The sequence below is a fragment of the Triplophysa rosa genome, linkage group LG10 (genome assembly GCF_024868665.1).
Source record: "Triplophysa rosa linkage group LG10, Trosa_1v2, whole genome shotgun sequence".
NCBI lineage: Eukaryota > Metazoa > Chordata > Actinopteri > Cypriniformes > Nemacheilidae > Triplophysa > Triplophysa rosa.
In genome coordinates, this window is record NC_079899.1 from 19,682,286 (window position 1) to 19,703,123 (window position 20,838).

Consider the following 20,838-nt stretch of genomic DNA (forward strand, 5'->3'; position numbering starts at 1 on the left):
CAGAGTTCTATATTTGATTACTTTTATTTTGAACAATGTTACTTCCGGAGCGTGTAAGAAAGAAGTCCCGCGAGTTTAAGCTCAAGAATACCTGATGAAAATATGTCACTCTGGCCGCATGAGCACATTCATATGGAGTTTATTCATGTGATTATCCCATAACGATCATTAAACGCTTACAGGTAACTATAAATTGTATACACGCGGATATATTTTAAATAGTGTTAAAAACATAAAAAGTGTCGCGCTTGGTCGGCAAGTTTTTAACAAAATCCAGTGACGTGCTTCATTTTATTTCACAAGGCATCATCACGAACATGGATGCTTTGAGAAGACCAGCCATTCAAGAGGATGCGGTCCGGTATAAACTGTTTCTGGTTCAGCCTGACCCATCAGACGCAGAAGCTAATGAGAAATCCTTGCAGCAACTTCTGGAGAACATCCTGGCCGAGATCGCCCCTCTTCTTGTGCAGTATATCTGGCAACATCAGCCCTTTAATCTAACATACCATCCCGAGGAAGGTTAGTATTTGGGATTCAGCAGAATCTATATAAAGTTTTGTTTTGGTGCTAGCTGTGTTAAAAACATATTAGCTCGTGCCGTTATGGTAAACGTTATGGTTTATTTTAGACTACTTTATCTATTTTAAAATGATGGTATTTCTTAGTTATATGGTCTTACAAATGTTTAATTGTAAGTACTGGACACTTTCATGTACACAAGTTAGAGAATGTTGTAAGTATGTGTGTTCACTATTTGCTTGCTAGACACAGCATCTTTCTTATCCTTTTCTCTCTATAGGGGGTGAGCCAGCACATCTGGGGGGTGTCACTGTGTTTGGTGATAATGTGGAAGATGAATGGTTCATCGTTTACCTGCTCAAATGCATCACACGCACCTTTAAAGAAGTAGCTGCAGTTGTCAATGACAATGATGGGCAGTTTCTGCTGATTGAAGCAGCTGAACATCTGCCAAAGTGGCTGGACCCGGACAGCAGTGAAAACAGGGTAAGTCTTCAAAATATAAACAGAAACTAATGAAAAAGTACTGGGATGTTATCTTTTTTTGGACATGTTTTGGATCTACTAATATTGTTGATGGATTGGAATATTATGTGAATGCTTAAATACAATAATATTTGAATCATTCTGCACCATGGTATTCATCAAAGTACCACAGTATCATCTGCTACCTATAATATAACAGTGCTATTTTTATTGTAGCGCTTAAAGATACTACACAAATACATTTTGGGATTTCAGTGTTTGGCTAGAAGAAGATGCATGTATAGTGTCTTCCCACAGGCTTATAATTTTTCTCTGTGCCAGGTGTTCCTATACCAGGGAGAACTGCACATATTACCCAACCGCCTTCATCCTGGGGAGATCGGCTGGCCCAAAGACTCAGTGCCCACTGTGGGTCAGGCACTAGAGATGCTCCATTTACACACAGAGCACTGTCTGGCTAGGAAACCCATATGCTCAGCTCTGGCCAGAAGGCTTGATGGGTAAGACTAACATCAGTAGCAGTTCTCAACTGTTTCATATAACTAAGTAAATGGTTTGTTTTACGTATATTAAAGAGTTTTGTTGTCACTGGCATAACCTATATTTGTACTGTCAATGTGTGTGTACAGGTACCCAGATAAAATCCAGCAGAATTTCCATCATGCACACTGTTACATACCTGCAGGCATTGCTGTAGTGTTGTCTAGAAGCCCTGACCTCTTAGCACCTGCGGTATCTGCTTTCTATCTGCGGGACCCACTTGACCTTCAGGCCTGCCGAACCTTTCGCACCTTTCCGCCTGACACCAGAGTTATGACATCGGTGAGAATTCTAAATTTTGCTTCTTTGTTAAGAAAAGCAGCTGTATTCTGTTTCCGAGTTTTTGAGTTTCTTGTTTTTCTTTTTAGGTGAAGTTTACTCGCTGCTTATATGCTCAGCTTAATCAGCAGAGTTTTATTCCAGATCGGAGGAGTGGCTTTGCCCTTCCTCCCCGTACTCATCCCCAATACAGGGCTCACGAGCTGGGCATGAAACTGGTGCGTGTATTAGGTGTCTGGTTCTGTGTTTGGTTCTACCAAAACTCCATTGATCTTGCCTGTGATGTTAATATATTATGCTCTTTGTTTATACCCAAGGCCCATGGGTTTGAAATCCTTTGCTCTAAAAGTGGACAGTCCTCATCGGCGCAGGAACCATCTGTGAGCAGCAACCCGCTTTGGAGAGGCTTTCTTGATAGCCTCAAAAACAATGGATACTTTAAGGTACACAGAGAGTTCCTAAAAAGATGCAAGGATTGCTTTGCTTGAAAGTAAATGTTTTCATCATATTGTCTGTGGTTTTATAATCTTGTTCATGGGTTTTGTGCATCCAGGCTGAACTAGAAGGATCTGCTCGATACAAAGACCTTATGATGTCAGCAGAGAATTTCTTCAAACAGTCAATAACTAGCACACACCGGTAACATACTTTATTTTTAGTTAACCATAACTTATCAAAAACTACTTTTCTTACATAATCATTGCGGAAATGTTATCTATATTTATCCATCTCTATTTTACTTTCTTAAGGCCTGATATTTATATTCCTGGTGATGAGGTGTTCAAAATCTTGAAGGATGCCTCCTATAGTTCGGAAGACTTAAAACAACAAGAAGCACATCTACCACCAGAGGACAGTATGTATCACTTTATTTTTAACTAAAAGTGTACACATCTAATCTAATCTTAACTGCATTTGTTTTCTTGAAATGAACCTATTCAGTGAATTGAAAATGAGTCCAAAGAGCTCTGTAATACCTTGAAAATGTTATCTAAATTGTAGTTGTTTATCCGGAATTGACCCCCATCGGATCATTTTGCATGGCAACCAATAGAGAAGGATGCTTTTTACCCACATAATTGTAGAAGCTAAATAAACTGCGTTAATCAGAAAAAATGTTATACTTTGTTTAAAACCAACTACATTACACGCCACAGTTATCAGCAGGAATCAGAATTGTTGTCCTCTGACACCCCCTGTAGGTGATGCATGGTTAGACATCTCCCCTCAGGAGCTGGAGAGGCTGCTTGAGGAGAGAGGGGGCCGTGGGGTGAGTGACAGCACTCGCAAGACTGTAGGAGCAGAGAATGAGGAGCAAGAGGAGGAAACTGGCTACAGTCTGGTAGCCGTAACACAAGGCATGAAGAGCTTCATCAATGCCATGTCCTCTCATGAAGGAGCTGAAATTCCAAGGTTTGTCATTATCAAATAGATTAGGGATCTAAAATCTTTTAATGGAAGGTCATTTTTTATTTGACCTAAAAGAACATTTTTAATAAACGTTTGGATTGTGACCACCATGAGAATTTATCTTTCTATGTGTTGCAGATCTTGCTTGTCTGACCCCTTCAATTTTGATCCAGAGGCAGTAACTAGTGCTCTCGATAGACTGCTTGGTGAGTAGAGATGTGCCATATGAGTCACTAAAGCCTTACATTTGGTATATTTGCATTTTTACATTTGGTAAACGTATATCATACCTAATAGTGTACATCACAACATAGTTGTTTTTGGTGGAAATCAACACCAAAAAGTACTTACATAATTTACATAATTGTAAATTTCTTTCATTTATCCATAAATCTATATTGCACCGTTATTTGTGGGCTAATAATTCGCTCTTCCTGTTTTGCAGGAAATAAGGATGATGAGTTAGATTCTGATGACTTTGAGGATGACGATGATGGCGATGAGGAAGATAATGAAAATAAGGATGAAAAAGTACAGAATGATGAATCCGTTGAGCAGACAGGCGCAGAGACATTGGAGAGTTTAAGAAAGTACATGGATGAAATGGACCAAGAGCTGCAAAGCACAAATATTGGCAAAAGTTTCACTCAGACTAATAAAGTGAGCATCCATAAGATATTCCTCTTTTGATGTACTTTAGTGCACTAAAGGTTTTATTTTGTTCATCCTCATGGTTTTCTCTTGCAGGTTGGTAATAAATCGGATACGACTAAAAGCACATCGGTCACGGCAGACTCTGAACTTGCTGAGGAAGAGATCCAGCCACTCGATGTGGACCTCAATCTGGTTACAAATTTGCTTGAGTCATTGGCTTCCCAGGCTGGTCTAGCTGGGCCTGCCTCTAACCTGCTGCAAAGTTTAGGCATTCACATCCCCCCTGATGCAGATAAGTCATAAATGAAGTCAAAAGCAATCAAACAAATTCATTTAAACCCATTGAAACGTATCCCAGACTTTTAGTGTCACTTCGCCTAAATCTCAAATATTTCTCAGCTATAAAAGGACTTTATGACAGTTTTTAGTACTTTTATGGTAGTGAATGTGAATTCAATAATTGATTAACATTGGTCTTTCATGGAATTTGATTTACGTGTGGGAATTGTTTTCAGTATCATGTCTCGGCAGTTCTTTAGAAAACACTGTTCCCACTGTAAATGTGTATTTTTCTACCTTCGTAAATAAAGATTTATATTTCTGGGATTTCCCTGTTGAGTTGGTCTCAGTAAGTCACATCAGTTACAAAATGTCAGTTATAGCTCAAACAGAAAGGAAAAAGGAATGTTTTACTGTGCTTACCTGCACTAAAATGACTGATAATCTCAACACATTGCTAACTTGTGTAACATTAACTAGGTGGACAGATCAGTGACATGAGATTGCAAAGCTCCACCGCAGTTCTGGTGGTGATAAACTTTTCCAACCTCTTTTAAAAGAATTTAATATAAGCTGTTGAGTTTTATTTATTATGGACTACAATGAGCAAAATTGAGCTCAACTGATGGCATGATGCTAGCAAGTTCAGGGGTTCAACTCCCAAAGCAATGCATGTACTGATAAAATGTACAGTTTAAATGAACTTTATTGGATGAAAGCATTTTGTAAATATAAAAACAAAATCTAATGGAAAAGTAGTTACATTATTTAACATGACAACAAATAAAGACACTGAAAACAGTTGAGAATGCTACTTAGTATTTCGAAAACCTCTTCAATATGCTTCATTTTCTCCAAAATAATACTGTAATTTGTAGGCCTTTGTATGTTAAGAGCTAATTCAGTAAATGAGTCATAAGTTTTCTCTTTTTATAAATGTTATCATCATATATATTATTGCTCTAATATTCTTAAATGTTAGAGCAATGTTAAATGTTTAACTGCAATCATTGATTTACCATGGTCCTTTGTTGAGTTATTAAATATTGTTGATAAACTTGTATGCTAAGGTAGATCTCAAAAAACTGTCAAGAGCATGCCATTCTAAAACAATAAAGGAACCTATTTTGAAGACCATTTAAACAATTTGAGGATCATTTCTTGCATTGAGTGCATACATTACACAAGACGACAAAGTATACCCCCCAATTAGAATAATGGATTCAGATGTTAGCAGTTACTTTGTAATTCTCATAGGTAAATTATCCTGTAAACTAACCATCCTGTCATTTCATGATTTTTACAACATACCGCCATAATACATAAATATTTAGACTTTTTTGTATTACTCTATTAATATTTTGGATAACTGGCCAAATCTACACTTTTTATACGATTTCAGCCAACAAAGTCACACATTAATGTTGCTATAATCTTCTGCGCTCAGTCTTCATACTGTTGTTGTCATCAATGATACAGCAGTCCTTTTATTGGTTATGTTTGGCCACTTAAGTCAGTTCTCATTGTGTGCCCCTCAGAATGGAGCAAACTCAAACTCTGATTGGTCAGTCTGTCCTATAGCAGCTTAAACAGGGGTAGAACCAGCCCTCTGGTTGCATGCAGCACAGCTGCCGGCACAGCAGAAAAATACAGAGCGGTAACATCCACAAAGAAAAGCTGTGCGGCACCCAACAGCAACATTCCAAGCATATATCCAAAAAACAGGAGACTGTGCCAGCTGCCGTGACTCAGTGCCTTCGGGCCATCGGGATGCACAACACACAGGAACCCTAGTAAAAGGCAACGTGTCACTGTTAGAGTGTAGTAAAGGTCAAAGGTCGAAACATGGCCTCGCTCTGATTGGACAACTTTAGCTAGCCAGACAAGAGACAGACTGTGGAGGACAAGGCTGAGAGGAGAGTAGACATATTCTAGCGGCTCCATCGTATGCAGGCCTTGACATGCTGAAAAAATGAAAAGCATACAGACAGAAATGAATGAAATAGTTCAGCTAATAATCAAATCCCTCATCTTAATGTCATATCAAACACTTTTTCCATGGAACACAAAAGGGGATTTTCGAGGAATACTTGGCAACTCATTTAAAGTAAATTTAGGAGGACAAGGTCTGTCAAGCTTTAAACAGCATTTCAATTATTTAGTACTCGATATAGCTGGTGTATTATCTTATAGGTTATCTGAAAAAAATATATGATAATTTAGTCTTAAATAAGAACAACATTTTTGTGAAACAATATTGGGCAAAATAGTCATTTGTGAAATATTGTAATCTTTTCAATACATTCTTCATTAATTTGACAAATCTGATGTTTTGAAAAAACTGTTTTGTAGAAACTGTTCCGATTCTTGACTTGCAGGTCTTGTTAACTGCTCACAAGAGTGTAATATCAGAAATTATTGTCATTTTGGAGCTTGACAGCCTCAGTGACTGTTAATTTTGAGTATCAAGGATATCCAGAAATATTCCACAGAAAAATCTAACCATACAGGACTGGAACATCAAATAAATGATGTCACAAGTGATGACATTTTCATTTTGCGAGAACTATCCTTTTATGCAACCAAACACATCTTCCTTCAAAAAGACGTTTTACATCCTCTGTTCTTCCTTTAGAAGCTATCATACCTGTGACGCTGACGGAGGCGACCGTGACAGCTGTCAGAAGGCAGCAAATGTGGATGGAACCAGGCAAACTGAGTGCAAACAGGTGACTCAGACTCACACTGGCCAGTGGGAGGAACCGGGCGATCAGCGGGTACAGACCAGAGTGGGCATTGGCTTCAGCCCATAGGGCCAAAACACACTGAACACTCCCACAGACAGCAGGTACAAACAAACGCTCGGCCAGCCTCAGAGAGAACGGCTTTAGGTGGACCAGACCCACACCGTGCAAGGCTAGCAGTGCCAGGATATTTAGAAATACCTAGAAAAGTATGTACAGTATGAATGCATAAATGAAAGTTCAATACACCTAAAAACACATTAAAATGATCACCTGCCATACAGTGTCATAAAACCTGGAGAAAACCTTAAAGTTATAAAATGTTGTGTGCTTAGAAAAGACCAAGCCCACTTTCAAAAGAAAACTGATAACAACAGCACATGGATAGCTGATATGTGTTCTGCATTGTGACATGCTATTGACAACTTATATGCTGTATATTTTAGACTATTTGATTCTTAGACGGTCATAATGCACACAGTGGTTATGACCTTACATTAATTCAGAGACTGATACAACAAAAAGTAATTTGTCTGTGAAACACAAAAGATATTTTGAAAAATGTCTTGGTGGTTTTGTGTTCATGCATTGAAAGGGGAGTCCAATGTTGTTTGGTTACCAGTGTTTTTCAAAATATGTTCTTTTGTGTTTAGCAGTTTTGGAATGACATGAGAGCGAGTAAATGAAAGAATTTTGATTTTAGGGTGAACTATCCCTTTCAATCCAGAAGTAAACTGCAAAACAGCAACTAAGAATGGTGAACTTAAATACTGACAACATTACAGGCATAGTTTATACAAAAAATGTGTTTTGTTTTACTTTCCTTTGGTCAATGTATGAAATGTATTCTCCATCAACTCATATACAGAGTAATCCCAGGGACCTATGTATATATTGATGCATCCACATCACATGGCCAGTCATTATGCAAATACTGACAAAATGCAGTTTATAGCACCAATCCAATGATAATAATAATAATAAATTTTATTTAATGGCGCCTTTCAGGACACCCAAGGACACCTTACAACAGAAACACAAGCAAATAAAACACCAATACATAAAATAAAAAATAAAAACACAAAGGATTACAATGAATAAGCAGATTTAAAGAGGTAGGTTTTGAGTTCAGCTGACGGATATGGATGGGTAGTGAGTTCCAAAGTTTAGGGGCAGCGTGACTAAAGGCCCTGGCCCCCATTGTGACCATTTTAACAGAAGGAATGAACAGGAAACCAGAAGAGGAGGAACGGAGGACACAGGAGGTAGTGTAAGGGTGGAGTAAATCAGACAAATATGTGGGAGCAAGGTTACGAAGTGCCTTAAAGGATAGGAGAAGGAGTTTATATTGAATTCTTTGGGATATTGGGAGCCAGTGAAGTTGAATGAGGATCGGTGTAATATGTTCTATTGATTTAGTGCGGGTAATAATTCTTGCAGCAGAGTTATGAACATTTTGGAGTCGTTGGAGAAGCTTTTGGGGTAAACCGGAAAGAAGGGCATTACAGTAATCGAGGCGTGAGGTAACAAGGGCATGAACAAGAACTTGGGTTGAGTGCTGGGTGAGTGATGGGCGGAGTCTAGAAATGTTACGTAAATGGAAAAAAGCTATGCGGACTGTATTGTTAATATGTGAAGTAAAAGAAAGAGTAGAGTCCAGTATTACACCTAAACTTTTAACCTGAGAGGAGATGGGAACCAAACAGCCTTCAATGCTTATACTGATCGATGGGGATTTGGAGAGTGTAGATTTGGAACCAATGAGAAGAACTTCACTTTTATTACCATTAAGTTTAAGTTTGTTATTTGTCATCCAAGATGTAATGGCCTGTAGACAGTCAGTAAGTGCAGCGGGGCATGATGAAATACTGGGTTTTGTGGAAATGTACAGTTGAGTGTCGTCAGCGTAGCAGTGAAAATAAATACCAAAGTGCCAAAAAATATTACCGAGGGGGAGGATGTAAATGATGAACAAAAGGGGACCTAACACTGAGCCTTGGGGAACTCCATGATGTAATGGGGATAAAAATGACTTTATGTTTTTCATTTGTACAAACTGTTTCCTGTCGGTGAGATATGAGTTAAACCATTTTAGAGCAATACCAGTGACCCCAGTGCCAGCCAAACGCTCGAGTAAAACTGGATGCGAGATGGTATCAAAGGCGGCACTAAGGTCAAGGAGGATAAGTATGGAGAGAAGGCCAGAATCAGCTGCACGGAGGAGATCATTGGTGATTTTAACTAAGGCTGTTTCAGTGCTATGTTTAGAACGAAAACCGGATTGGAATGGCTCAAACAGATTGTTATTTTGAAGATGTTCCTTAAGCTGTGTTGTAATGGTATGTTCAAGAATTTTGGCAGTTAAAGGTAGATTAGAAATGGGACGGTAATTATTGAAGTCTTTGTAATTTATACCATGTTTCTTAATTATAGGTGTAACTGAAGCAGTTTTGAGTGATAATGGAACAATGCCTGTGGACAATGATAAGTGAACTATAGCAGTGAGGATAGGAGAGAGTGTAGAGAGACAAGATTTAACAAGAAATTTTGGGAGTGTATCAAGGGAACAAGTAGATGAGCTAGCTGAGATGATTATGTTACTGATTTGTTGGCTTGATGGTAAAGTGAAATCAGAGATTGTGGTAAGTGATGATGTATGCAAGTTATTATTCCAACTACAATCAATGTGTGTTGAAAAAGATGTAGTCAAATGCTTATGAATTTTGTCAATTTTGTTATGCAAAAAGTCCAGAAAATCTTGACATTGGGATTCAGTAGTGAAGTGGAAGGTGGTTTCTGATGGCTTAGTGAGTCCTTGGACAGTAGACAAAAGTGCTCTGGTATTGAACTCATGATTATTAATTACATGTGTGTAATATTCAGATTTAGCAGAGTTCAGAGCGTTTATATAGGTGGTAACATGGTCAGAGTACATTTGTTGATGAATAGTAAGTCCAGTTTTATTAGAGAGACGTTCCAAGCGACGGCATTCTTGTTTCAATAAACGGAGACCAGGAGTGAACCAGGGGGAAGATTTTGTAAAGGTAACAGTGCGGGTTCGAAGAGGTGCCAGGGTATCCAATACAGAAAGTAGAATGGTGTTGTATTGATTGATCACATGGGACTCACCTGATGGTTTAGCTGAGAGATGCCCAGTCTTGCTGTTTTACATGTTTCAAATAAACACAGATAAGTACTTAACACTGATGGTGTGATATACACCCTGGAATCTATCCAAATTCCACATTAATGCAAAGCTTTGTTAACCCAGGGACATTCTTAACCTGGGTTATCATGTTTCATCATTCACACTGTGCATAGTTTACCCTGGGTTTAATAATTAATCTATGGAATTCAGGTTTCATATCACGCTGTATATTTGTAAACGTATAGTGGCTTTTGCATTCTTTCATTCATTTGAGGTCAATACCATTGATTAGTCCAATAACATTGACTGTTCTTATTCACATTTGTTTAGAGAAAATTTGTATTTCACAGATAAATTAAAAACATGATATCCATGTTTGTCTCCATTACATGGCTTGGAATGACAACCTGATCTTACGGGAATTCATAGCTATTTTACATGGCTAATTCATCTGAATTCATACGATGTGAATCATACACAAATTATTAGAAAAAAAGCAATACTGAAGCCTCTCCCCTAACCCCACCCCTAATCCTAACATCACTGGTGTAAAAGCAAATTGTACGAAAATGTACTACTAATAAGGTTGTACAATTAGCCACTTGTAAGTTACGAATTCCCGTGAGATTGTGTTAATGATGACAATTCAATTTCTTTTTAAAAATGGTCAAACTTTTTGCATTTTTAATTTATGCCATTCCTGACCCCAAATGTATGTGTAAAACAACATGAAAATCTTCTGACCTTTACCGATAATAGGCAATTGTAAAACTAGTGTATTGATAAACATGTATCTGATGAAGTAGCAAACTACCTGTATGAATGCAAGTGGCACTGCATAAGGGTAGTGATACTGAGGAATGAAGATCCTGCATACAAAGCTGTGTAGATCATCTGCCAGAGCATACAGAATCACAGCCACCAGGGCGGCGATGCAAAGCAGCAGTGGCACCAAGGGTTTATATACTTCATACAGACAAGCTCTCAGTGCATGTGGAGTATGCATCTGCCACCATGAAGAACTAAAAGATATAACAACAGACACCATCTATCTGATAAAAAAGCAATACAGAGTAATATAATGACATGAGCATTAATTAAAAATCTATTACGATATGTTGAAAACATGACATGAGTAAAAACTAAAAATACATCTGTCATATATCTGATCTCACCATCTGGACATCAAAGTTTGCCAGGGGTCCATACTGGTAGTCCAACCACCAGGACTGGTGGGGTGGAATGCTATTTTCATTTCCTACCCCTTTACAGCATCAGGGGTTAAATAATAAACATAAAACCACCAGACAGACTGAGTTAGCAAACACCCTAGAGAGAAAATTCACAAATATAGGCTATAATATTTTAATAAATAACACAGATAAATAAAGATAAGCATCACATATGCACCAAAGTGGACAATGACTTCTCTCTGGATATTAGAGTTGTATTTTTTGTAAAACAACTTGATTTTATCCAGTAAAAAGTAAAGGATATATACAAAAATAATAAAAGAAATAAACGATAAATAAAATATGGTTGCTTTGTATCTTTCTAACACTTACGAAAAGTAACTAAGTTAGTAAAACATCGATACCATGAATGTATCATTGTCCCATAGCAGTCTTTGTTTAACAATGATATTTTCTGTACTAAAACTATGGTATAGCCTACAAATGGCAATAAATCCGCCAAAACAATGTTACAATAAAATCATTTACGTACGAAACAGCACAGGCTTTGTGAAACTATGAGCTTTTTTGAAAGCTATTCTAAAGCATATTTAACGAAAAGAAAGAAGAAAAAATAAGATAAAAATATGTCAAAGGAAACTTACATAACTTGTTTGTCACGAGACCGTGTTATTCCGTTATAGTGAACGCTTCGAGCGCGGTCTCGATCATTATAGTTAACGTTCATAACCCATCAATTAATTCATCGTTGTTTATCTCTCTCTTCAATTGCCGACACTGACGTGTAGATGTTGAAATATTTCCACCGTGGACAGACAGAAAACTGCTTAGTTTGTGTCAAAAAGGAGGAACTAACCGCGGCTGGACATTGATCCTTTCCCACCCTGTTACAAAAAGATGAAAAATGTTCAGAGGTTGGTGAACTTGCGTTTAACAGACATTTCCATTACCCCGTTTGACTCGGTACCTTGCAGATCCAGTGTTTTATCCTGGATTTAATTCTTATTATTACTTTTTTCACTCTAGTTTAAAATTGTAAAGGACATAAACATGCTCGAGAACATCTCGTGGACGCGCATTGGGTCACTGCGTAAACAGTCCTGTTGACACAGGCACCTTCCTGACAATTTGGGCTACACTAATAACCTTTACGAGAATTAACCATTGTTTAAGTAGATTTCGTTTTTTTTGTAGTAAAAAAAAACTACAAATAAAGCATGGTTAATTTTCGTAAAGGGATTAACAGCTGTTCATAGATATTTGGTGATTGTTTAGTGCAATAATATATACAACAAAACCCCAAAACATTAGGCCTAATGTATCTAAAAACAGGCTAAATAATGGCATATTTGCCTGCCAGACACTTCCATCTCATGCCACCTGTATACCACAATTCCCCTCACCCTCAATTTATTATTTACAGATTTTATGTGGCATATATCAATACATGAATTATTGTATGTTTTGTGGTGTTTCGAAAAATAATTTGTGAGTTCAGCTTAGTATACCATGGTAGCGTTATGCAAAGGTTATTTTTTTATCATCATATGCCTCCTTACACAACGTTTAACTCTTTACCTCATTTTAGATTATAACTTTTATGGCATAGGGCTCTCTGTGCATTTGCTTATCTCTTTCAGAGCAAAAATTTTGTTTATGTTTTTAAAGCCTCCAATTAGACCTATGTTAGACATAGACATTCCAAATTATGACTAAATATATTTTTTATGGTGGTTTGTCTTAATAAATCATCAATAATTACAAATAACGAAACAAATATTTTTGCTTAAGTATTATGCATGTGCTTGCAAGCAAGGAACTCAGCTAGCAGCTGGAGCCACCGAATGAAATGTACTGTAGGCAAACAAGAACATCATATAGGTGATATATATAGGTGACATGACAGGTTGCTAATAGACAGGTAATACAATATTACCATGACAACTCAGCACTAATCTATCAGGTCATATATATCATGCAAATGTTACAAAGACAGTAAATATGGGTAGCTGACAAATAAAGTATTCCGTGTGTCTTATGGTGTGACAGCAAAAAGTTAGAAAACAAACTGTTATATAAAATTTTATAAAATTGATATTTATATTTGTAATATAAAATAGCATAAGAGAGATCCATTGTCAGTTTTTCTTTATGTCAGTCACACCAGGACACGTGCGGTTTATTTGTCAACTACCCATAAAAATAGCCTACTAAATACAGCACACAAAAGCAATTTACAGTATAAAAGAACCTGCATGCAATAAAAATAATTTACAGTAAATAGTAAAACAAAGGTTAAATGCATTTCACATATGAAATATATGGTTTATTCACTTAGTAATTTGATATTTATCCCAATGCACCTAAATGTTTATAATTCTCTGTGTTATTTCATTTTAATTCAAAAGTGTGTGTCTGTATCTGCGTCTGACACCCTGACCTGTCACGGCCAGCTCGCTTCTGCTCATGTAGAGCACTTCACCCTTTCTTATTACCCTGGCAACCCACTAAAATAAGCCTGACAAGGAGGAGGGAGATAGTAGAATGAAAGGAAAAAAAGAAAAAACATGTTGTTTTATACATCGTGACATACAGAGAACGATTGAACAACCACAGGGATGTAAAATTCTGATGATTTTTGCATTTTTTCTTTTTTGAAAAATTTGGCAGAGAAATGCTGTAAGGAGTATGTATCTTTCATGGTGTTGGTTTGAGCGTGTGTGTGTGTGTGTGTGTGTGTGTGTGTCAGAATTGGTTCCATTCTCTCTCTTACCTTTCGGCCCATAGAAGAGAGAGAGAAAGCTTCGGCTACACATCCCGAATGACTCCCGTACAGAACCATGGGCATTGTGGTGACCAGGTGAGTACCTCTGACAAAACTGTTGTTCAAGATTATTATTGTTTTTACTCTCTGATATTATCAGCAATGTGATCCATGTCTACAAATATGAAGTGCACTAAAATGAAAAAAGAAAAACAAACAATGGATAAGCAATTATTTAAATACCTCAAAATACATTCAGACCTGTTTGATTTGTTTCCGAGGTGCACCATTTCTCCTCTGGTGGTTTATTTACAATATGTGAAACTGCTGATTATATTAGCTAGAGATTTTCAGTGAATACATGGCAAATGCAAGATTTCTGTTAATGCAAGATTCCCCCCCCCCACAGAGCTGATAAATGTCCTTTAGTTCGCTCTACTGGTTTGCGAGACTCTCTGCAGGTTCGAAATAACGCCTCCTGCAGGGAGATGAATGGCACAGTCAGAATATCTCAAAATAATATTATTGAATCATCTCAGACCAACACTGAAGGTATATTATGTCGTGTTTTTTTTCTTCAAGATTATTCAACATAAATGCTCTTTGTAAATCACAGTAGAAACAATCTGTTGTAAATGTGGAATTGATTTGGCCTTTTTGTCTTTTCTTGTCTATGTGTCTGTGTGATAGAGCTTTTGATTCCTGCTTTTCCAGAAAAAACAATTATAGAAAGGGGTTACGTGACCCCACAGCAAGTATACAATCTCCTCAATGCTGAAGCCGGACAACCCTCACTTCACGATGCATATTATATACTTATACTGGACTGCCGATCAGCAGAGAGGTGGTTTTTACCTTACTCAACCAAACACACAGAGGTCTAACACATGATTTAGTCTGATTCTAACTGCCTTGTATGTGTGCAGATATAAGCAGAGTCATCTGGTAACTGCCCGCGCCAGTGTGACTGTGATTCATCCTGAACTGGGCTGTTTGATAAGTTGTGTTCAGCTTCAAGAGTTCTCCATTATACTGCTGTATGCTGAAGAAGGCCAAAGCCCAGGTATAACATAACTATATACACTTGCGGGAAAAAATTAAGAGACCAATGCAAATGGTCATTTAATCAGAATTTCTAGATGTATTGTGGCCATTTCAGTCCAGTGTCTGATGAATTTCAATAAAATCAAACCTCAGCAACATGAAAGGCTGAAAGCATGACAAGACACATGAAAACTGATAAAAATCCAGGTTATCACATCAAAAAATATTTTTAGAAGTTTCCTAAATACATATTGCTATTGTATTGCTTAATAGTGAATATTAACTTGTTTTTTTGCAGTATTTGAGGTCTGAAAAAATACAGAGCACATTTTCTGTTATTTTGACCTGTTTCTTCAGTTTTCATTTGCTGCAAATAAATGAAGATAGACACTTTATTTTTACTTGATAAACATTTTTATAAAATAATTAAGATAAATATTGTAGTTCACAGAATGAAACAAAAATGATAATTTTGCCTAAACACACCTTTAGTCTATTTTAAAACCAGAAAACTGAATTGAACTTTGAATTGGTCTTTTTTTCTGCGCCTGTATAACTGTACAATACAATAAATTAAAGTACAATTATTGAATTTATTGCTTGACCAGTTATATATAGCTGCGGACAAAAAAAATAGGAGACCACTCCAAACTTATTTTCATTTTTCATATACATGTTTAAGTTAAATAATAGCTTGTTTCATTCTGTGAAATGCTGACAACAAAAACATTGTTTTTATATGCATTTATTTGCTAAAAATTGAAACGGGACAAACTGGTCAAAATAAAAATGACCTTGAATGTTTGCAGATCTTTAACACTGCAAAGAAAACAAGTCCATATTAATGTTTAAACACAGTACTAATGTTTTTACATGTGTTTACATTTTTAGGATCAGTAAAAAAAAGAGATGACATAAGGCTATTTTTTTTGTACAATTTTCATGCATCTGCATTCTCTCTGTCAAGAATGTCGAGGAGACAGAACCCAGACGCAGACAGCATATAAGAAAAAAGGACTTTTAATGAAAACAAAAACCCACGATGGGGAAAAAACAAGATAACTAAGAAGTTTTCAAAATACAAACAAAAACTTCCCACGAGGGGACAAACAAGAACAAAACCAAAAAACAAACAAGGCTTTCTAAAACAGGGACAAGGCAGGAACAAAAAGGCTTAGCTAGACAATACAATGAACTGGACTCAAAGTTGACTAGATATACAAGGTCAAGGAGATATACAAACACACTAAGGAATACCAACTAATCAAAATGAACCAGCACAGGACGGCAAACACAAGGGCATTATATAGGGGAAACTAACAAGAGATAATTAACAATGGGCAGGTGAGGGGAATCAAACACTGATGGGAAGCTAAACGAGGAAACGAGGAGGCGGGATCAGGAGACAAGACAGGAGAACACATGACACTAGGGCTGTAGTCAAGTCCACCGTTGTCGAGTCCAAGACAAGTCCAAGTCCAAAGAGGTTCGAGTCCAAGTCAAGTCCAAGTCCAAAGAGGTTCGAGTCCAAGTCAAGACAGAGTCCAATTGAGACAGTCAAGACAGAGACAGAAAAAAATCATGACTACAAGACCACATACTTAACTATTGAGAATTTTTGTGATGCAAGAGACAGCACATCTTCAATTTTCATTATTGGTAATGATCAAAAAATGTATTTTACCTTAAAATAAGGTAATTTTATTTACTTTAGGTATAGCACTAAAGTCACAAAGTCGAAGTGTAACTTCAAATCTTTTTTATTGAAGTGTAACAATCCTATTCTGCCAATAGAAAATGTAACAAATAACCAGCAAACACTTGAATATGTTCCCATTCTTGAACTTATGACTTAGTGTCCCCCAAAGTAACCAAACCCCCCCCCCACTTTTTTAAGGAACGTTTTAACACCTTTGTGTGCGTGCGAGCGTGTGTGTGTGCATGTGTGCACCTGCCCGTGCTCGTTCGATAGAGGAGGTGCCAGAAAGAGCAGAGGCCCCACGGCTCGTTTAAAAGCACGTTTCGGTGCCCATACTTAAATAGCATGTTCATATCGAAATGACAATAAAAATACGATCAATTTTATCTTGAAGCCCTACTTTCTAAAAATATTCAAATGCAATACTAACTCTGAAACATGGCATTAACTTACCTCTCTTTGTGATGCCTTTGCAGGTTTCTTACAAAATTGGATGTTGTCCCAAAGGTTTTGGAGAAAGTTTTGTGCAAAAAGTTTCCTTTTAAGCGCACTGTCGATAAATTCTTTATGGTTTGTAAAACCAAATGTTATTATGCCGCTGCTTGCTGACATCGTGCCTGATGAATGATTGATGCTGTTCAGTTCTCGCCGCGGACGAATCGTTCATTTGAACCGGTTCTTTATTTTAAGTGAACCGGTCGAACCAGTTCACCTGAATTGTTCGCGTTTAGCGTCTCCCGTAAACACTTAATATTACCCACAAATTAATTCAGTTCTTCACTTTCTGGCTTGCATGACTTGAACCAATATACCGGAGTTATTTAGTTACACCAAAAGCACACACAGATCTGAACTACTGTGTGAAGAGAGAACTTATGAACACGCGCGGCTCTCGTTCTTGAGTCGCGAGTCGGCAACAGTTTTCGGATCACAAGAAGCATGCTCTATCAATGTTTTGTTTTGAAGGAGAAAAAAAAAAAAAAAATAAATATATATATATATATATATATATATAGACCAATGACCAAGTCCGAGACAAGTCCTAGATCATAAAAAAACGTCTCGAGTCCGGACTCGAGTACTATAGCACTACATGACACGCCAAAACAAACAATGCCATGTGTCTCACACAAAACACGTGGGGCTGTCATGACCCTGCCACAAGACTAGAAAGTATGATGAGGTGAGGCAGGATCATGACAGTACCCCCCCTCAACGGATGCCCCCTGGCATCACCTGAGAGGACACACTAGCAAGACGGGACCGACTGGGAAACAGACAAAAACCATCAGAACATAGTAAATAATAACAACGGCAGGCAAGCAAAAACAATGAATGGGTTGGGGTGACATAAAAATAACAAACATGGGAGGGGAGGTGGGAGCACAAAAGAGTTCATTGGTGGAAGTCCAAAAAGGTTGGGTGGAACAGTCTTTGATGGGGGGGGGGTGCAGGGGAAGGACGAGAACGTGGAGTCCGGGCGGGTCTGGTGGGGAAAGCGGGCTAGGGTGGGGCATACCCCGCAGAGGGCATGGGGAAGGTTCCAGGGGGGTGGGTAATCAAGGGTGAGGGCAAAACAGGGGGCCATGGCTGCGACAAGGAAGGTCCAAGGAGCACAGGGGGAACAAACGAGGGTCTAGGGATAACAGGGACAGGAACAGAGTCTAGGGAGGACATAGAGACAGTACTGGAGGACCGGGACAAGGAGCTCTGGGACGACACAGGGGACCAGGTGACTGGTTGGGACAACACAGGGGACCAGGTGACTGGTTGGACCGGCTCTGGGGCCAAACCGTGACTGGAAGCCGGCGCTGCGACAGGACTGGGACTGGAAGCCAGCGCTACGGCAGGACCGGGACTGGAAGCTGGCGCTGCGTGACCCCTTCCTCCGCTTCTTTTTCGAGCGGGCTACCGGGTTAGTGGCAGGCTGCAGAGATGCAAAGGAGGGCGTTGTTGGCCCCGAGGAGGAGGAGGAATCAGAAGCCGTCCCCCAGGACTCCCTCCTTTCCCTCTTGCCCTGGAGGTCAGCTGGCGGGGGAGGAGCGGCAGAGCTTGAGGTGGGAGGAGCTGAGTCGACACAGGAGAACACATGGCACGCCAAAACAAACAATGCCATGTGTCTCACACAAAACACGTGGGGCTGTCATGACCCTGCCACAAGACTAGAAAGTATGACAAGGTGAGGCAGGATCATGACACTCTCAGTCTATTACATTGGTGTTGGGTTACTTCATATCATTCCTGAAATTTGTTTCTAATTCAACACACACTGGACTGAAATAGTCACAATACATGCAAAAAAGCTGATTAAGGGCAAATTAGAGAGGTCTCTTAATTTTTTGTCAATAAAAATGTAATTAAATTGTAAATAAAACACTTGTTTATGGTTGTGAATGTGTGTTTTTCTTCAGTTGGCAGCCAGGAGGCGCGTGCCGACTCTCCCACTCTTCAGCAGTGTTTCTTCCATCTGAGTGCCCTTGGAATGGACCCAGTAATCCTCCATGGAGGCTATTCTGCTTTCCACTCTCTCTATCCCTTTCTGTGCAACCCCCGGATGGTCCTACTGGAGTCAGAGCGTCACTCCCTCACCATCTATCCCTCTGAAATCTTGGAGGGTGCACTGTACCAAGGCTCTGCCTCACAGGCACATGATTACCGCATCATCAAAAACCTCTACATCACACACGTGGTCAATGCTACCGCTGAAATCTCTGATGCTTTCCCAAATATATTACACTACCTTAGGCTACGGCTAAGTGACGACGCACAGCAGAATGTGAGACAGGCCTTTCGAGAAGCTTCAAAGTTTATTGCTGAAGCCTTGCGGGGGGCACCGGGTTCACCCGGTGGCCGTGTGCTGGTGCACTGCAGCCTCGGCCGGAGCAGGAGCTCGGTGCTGACGTTAGGGTTCCTCATGGAGCAGCATCGTTGGTCTCTGCTGCACGCTTTCCGCTGGCTGAAGGAGAGAAGGGCTTGCGCGGCCCCAAATGCCGGGTTTCTTCGGCAACTCTCTGACTACGAGGAACAGCTGTTTGGTCAACGCCTCACCTCGCTGGATGACATCTGTCTTTAAGTTTTGAATCTCAGGACAGGAGAAAGTCTGATATGAGGGAATCTAATAATGATATCATTATATATTTTGTTCTACAAACAATTAAAGTCAAGAGGACCTTTTCCCTTGAGAAGGATCAAACAGAAGTGATAACAAGCTTTTTTCTGTAGTATCAATAAAGACAATGTGGCATTCTGTATTATAAGCCAAATAAATATGTTGTATACAAATGGTATTTTATGTATTTGCTTGTAATTATCAAGGATATTTTTACTTTGTAGTTTTCTGTTAACACGTGATGGCCAGATGGAAAGAAGTTGACAGAATGGGTTTGTTTCTATTTTAGGTTTGTTTTGTAAAAAAATAAGTGTTTTGTTTTTTATTCTCTTCCAACAGAAAATTTGAATTATTTGGCCAACAGTGGTAGAAAAGTGAGTATAACTCACTAACTAACTAACTAACAAAAATATAACTCCAAAACTTTGGAAGTTTGGAACAGTGAAATACATACAAACTGCACAGAATGTTGGGTTGGGTGCAGCAGGGTTGTTGGACCTAGATGATGTTCGTAAGAGTCAGTGTCAATGTGTATTGATCCAAACATGTTATATTAGTCCAAGTCAGATGGCAGAAGCAAAAAGGAGGAAATATTATTACATATAAGAAAACAAACATCTCAGTTATCATTTCTTAAAAAGGATACCAATACAAAAAGGAAAAACCCACAAAGGATTATATAGTATAAAAAGTGTTATTTTATTCGATCAAGTAATGTTTTAAAGAATAAATGTATAAAATTCCCATTATTTTACATTCAACATACACAGAGTGCAATAAATGGTCTATTTATAAAACAAATGCCTGTCCATTTTGTCACTTTTGTGTTATAAAGGTTCACAGACACATGCAGGCATTCTATAGTGTATGTGACACAAACATTTACAGCTCTGGATGTTTATGTATATGTAAAACAAAAGGTTTTGGAACCTAGTAATATACCTAATATAGTTTAAAGATAATTTAG

The 20,838-nt window shown here is 38.4% G+C and overlaps 2 protein-coding genes across 3 annotated transcripts; both read left to right on the forward strand.

The window, feature by feature from the left end:
* The first annotated feature begins 49 nt into the window (after positions 1 to 49).
* ecd (ecdysoneless homolog (Drosophila)) lies at positions 50 to 5,301 on the forward strand. Its single transcript, XM_057343922.1, has 13 exons — positions 50 to 182; positions 304 to 522; positions 803 to 1,008; positions 1,330 to 1,508; positions 1,638 to 1,830; positions 1,917 to 2,045; positions 2,145 to 2,270; positions 2,381 to 2,466; positions 2,577 to 2,683; positions 3,030 to 3,240; positions 3,376 to 3,443; positions 3,683 to 3,897; positions 3,985 to 5,301. The coding sequence occupies exons 2-13, from the start codon at positions 318 to 320 to the stop codon at positions 4,192 to 4,194; spliced, it is 1,935 nt and encodes a 644-aa protein (XP_057199905.1). The 5' UTR covers positions 50 to 182; positions 304 to 317; the 3' UTR covers positions 4,195 to 5,301.
* Positions 5,302 to 13,829: 8,528 nt separating this feature from the next.
* LOC130560659 (serine/threonine/tyrosine-interacting-like protein 1) lies at positions 13,830 to 19,842 on the forward strand. 2 transcript variants are annotated; one of them, XM_057344613.1, is made up of 6 exons: positions 13,830 to 13,941; positions 14,043 to 14,115; positions 14,429 to 14,571; positions 14,710 to 14,863; positions 14,946 to 15,082; positions 19,174 to 19,842. In XM_057344613.1, the coding sequence occupies exons 2-6, from the start codon at positions 14,096 to 14,098 to the stop codon at positions 19,833 to 19,835; spliced, it is 1,116 nt and encodes a 371-aa protein (XP_057200596.1). In that variant the 5' UTR covers positions 13,830 to 13,941; positions 14,043 to 14,095; the 3' UTR covers positions 19,836 to 19,842. The 2 variants fall into 2 exon arrangements, with proteins under 2 accessions (XP_057200596.1, XP_057200595.1); XM_057344612.1 differs by having other exon boundaries at positions 13,861 to 13,934.
* Positions 19,843 to 20,838: the final 996 nt, after the last annotated feature.

Coding starts and splice junctions, on each gene's coding strand:
- ecd (XM_057343922.1), top strand. CDS start 318: ATGGATGCTTTGAGAAGACCAGCCATTCAAGAGGATGCGGTCCGGTAT. Junction 1,009..1,329: donor CGGACAGCAGTGAAAACAGG/GTAAGTCTTCAA, acceptor TCTCTGTGCCAG/GTGTTCCTATACCAGGGAGA. Junction 3,444..3,682: donor TGCTCTCGATAGACTGCTTG/GTGAGTAGAGAT, acceptor CCTGTTTTGCAG/GAAATAAGGATGATGAGTTA.
- LOC130560659 (XM_057344613.1), top strand. CDS start 14,096: ATGGGCATTGTGGTGACCAG. Junction 14,572..14,709: donor ATCTCAGACCAACACTGAAG/GTATATTATGTC, acceptor TCTGTGTGATAG/AGCTTTTGATTCCTGCTTTT. Junction 15,083..19,173: donor TGAAGAAGGCCAAAGCCCAG/GTATAACATAAC, acceptor GTTTTTCTTCAG/TTGGCAGCCAGGAGGCGCGT.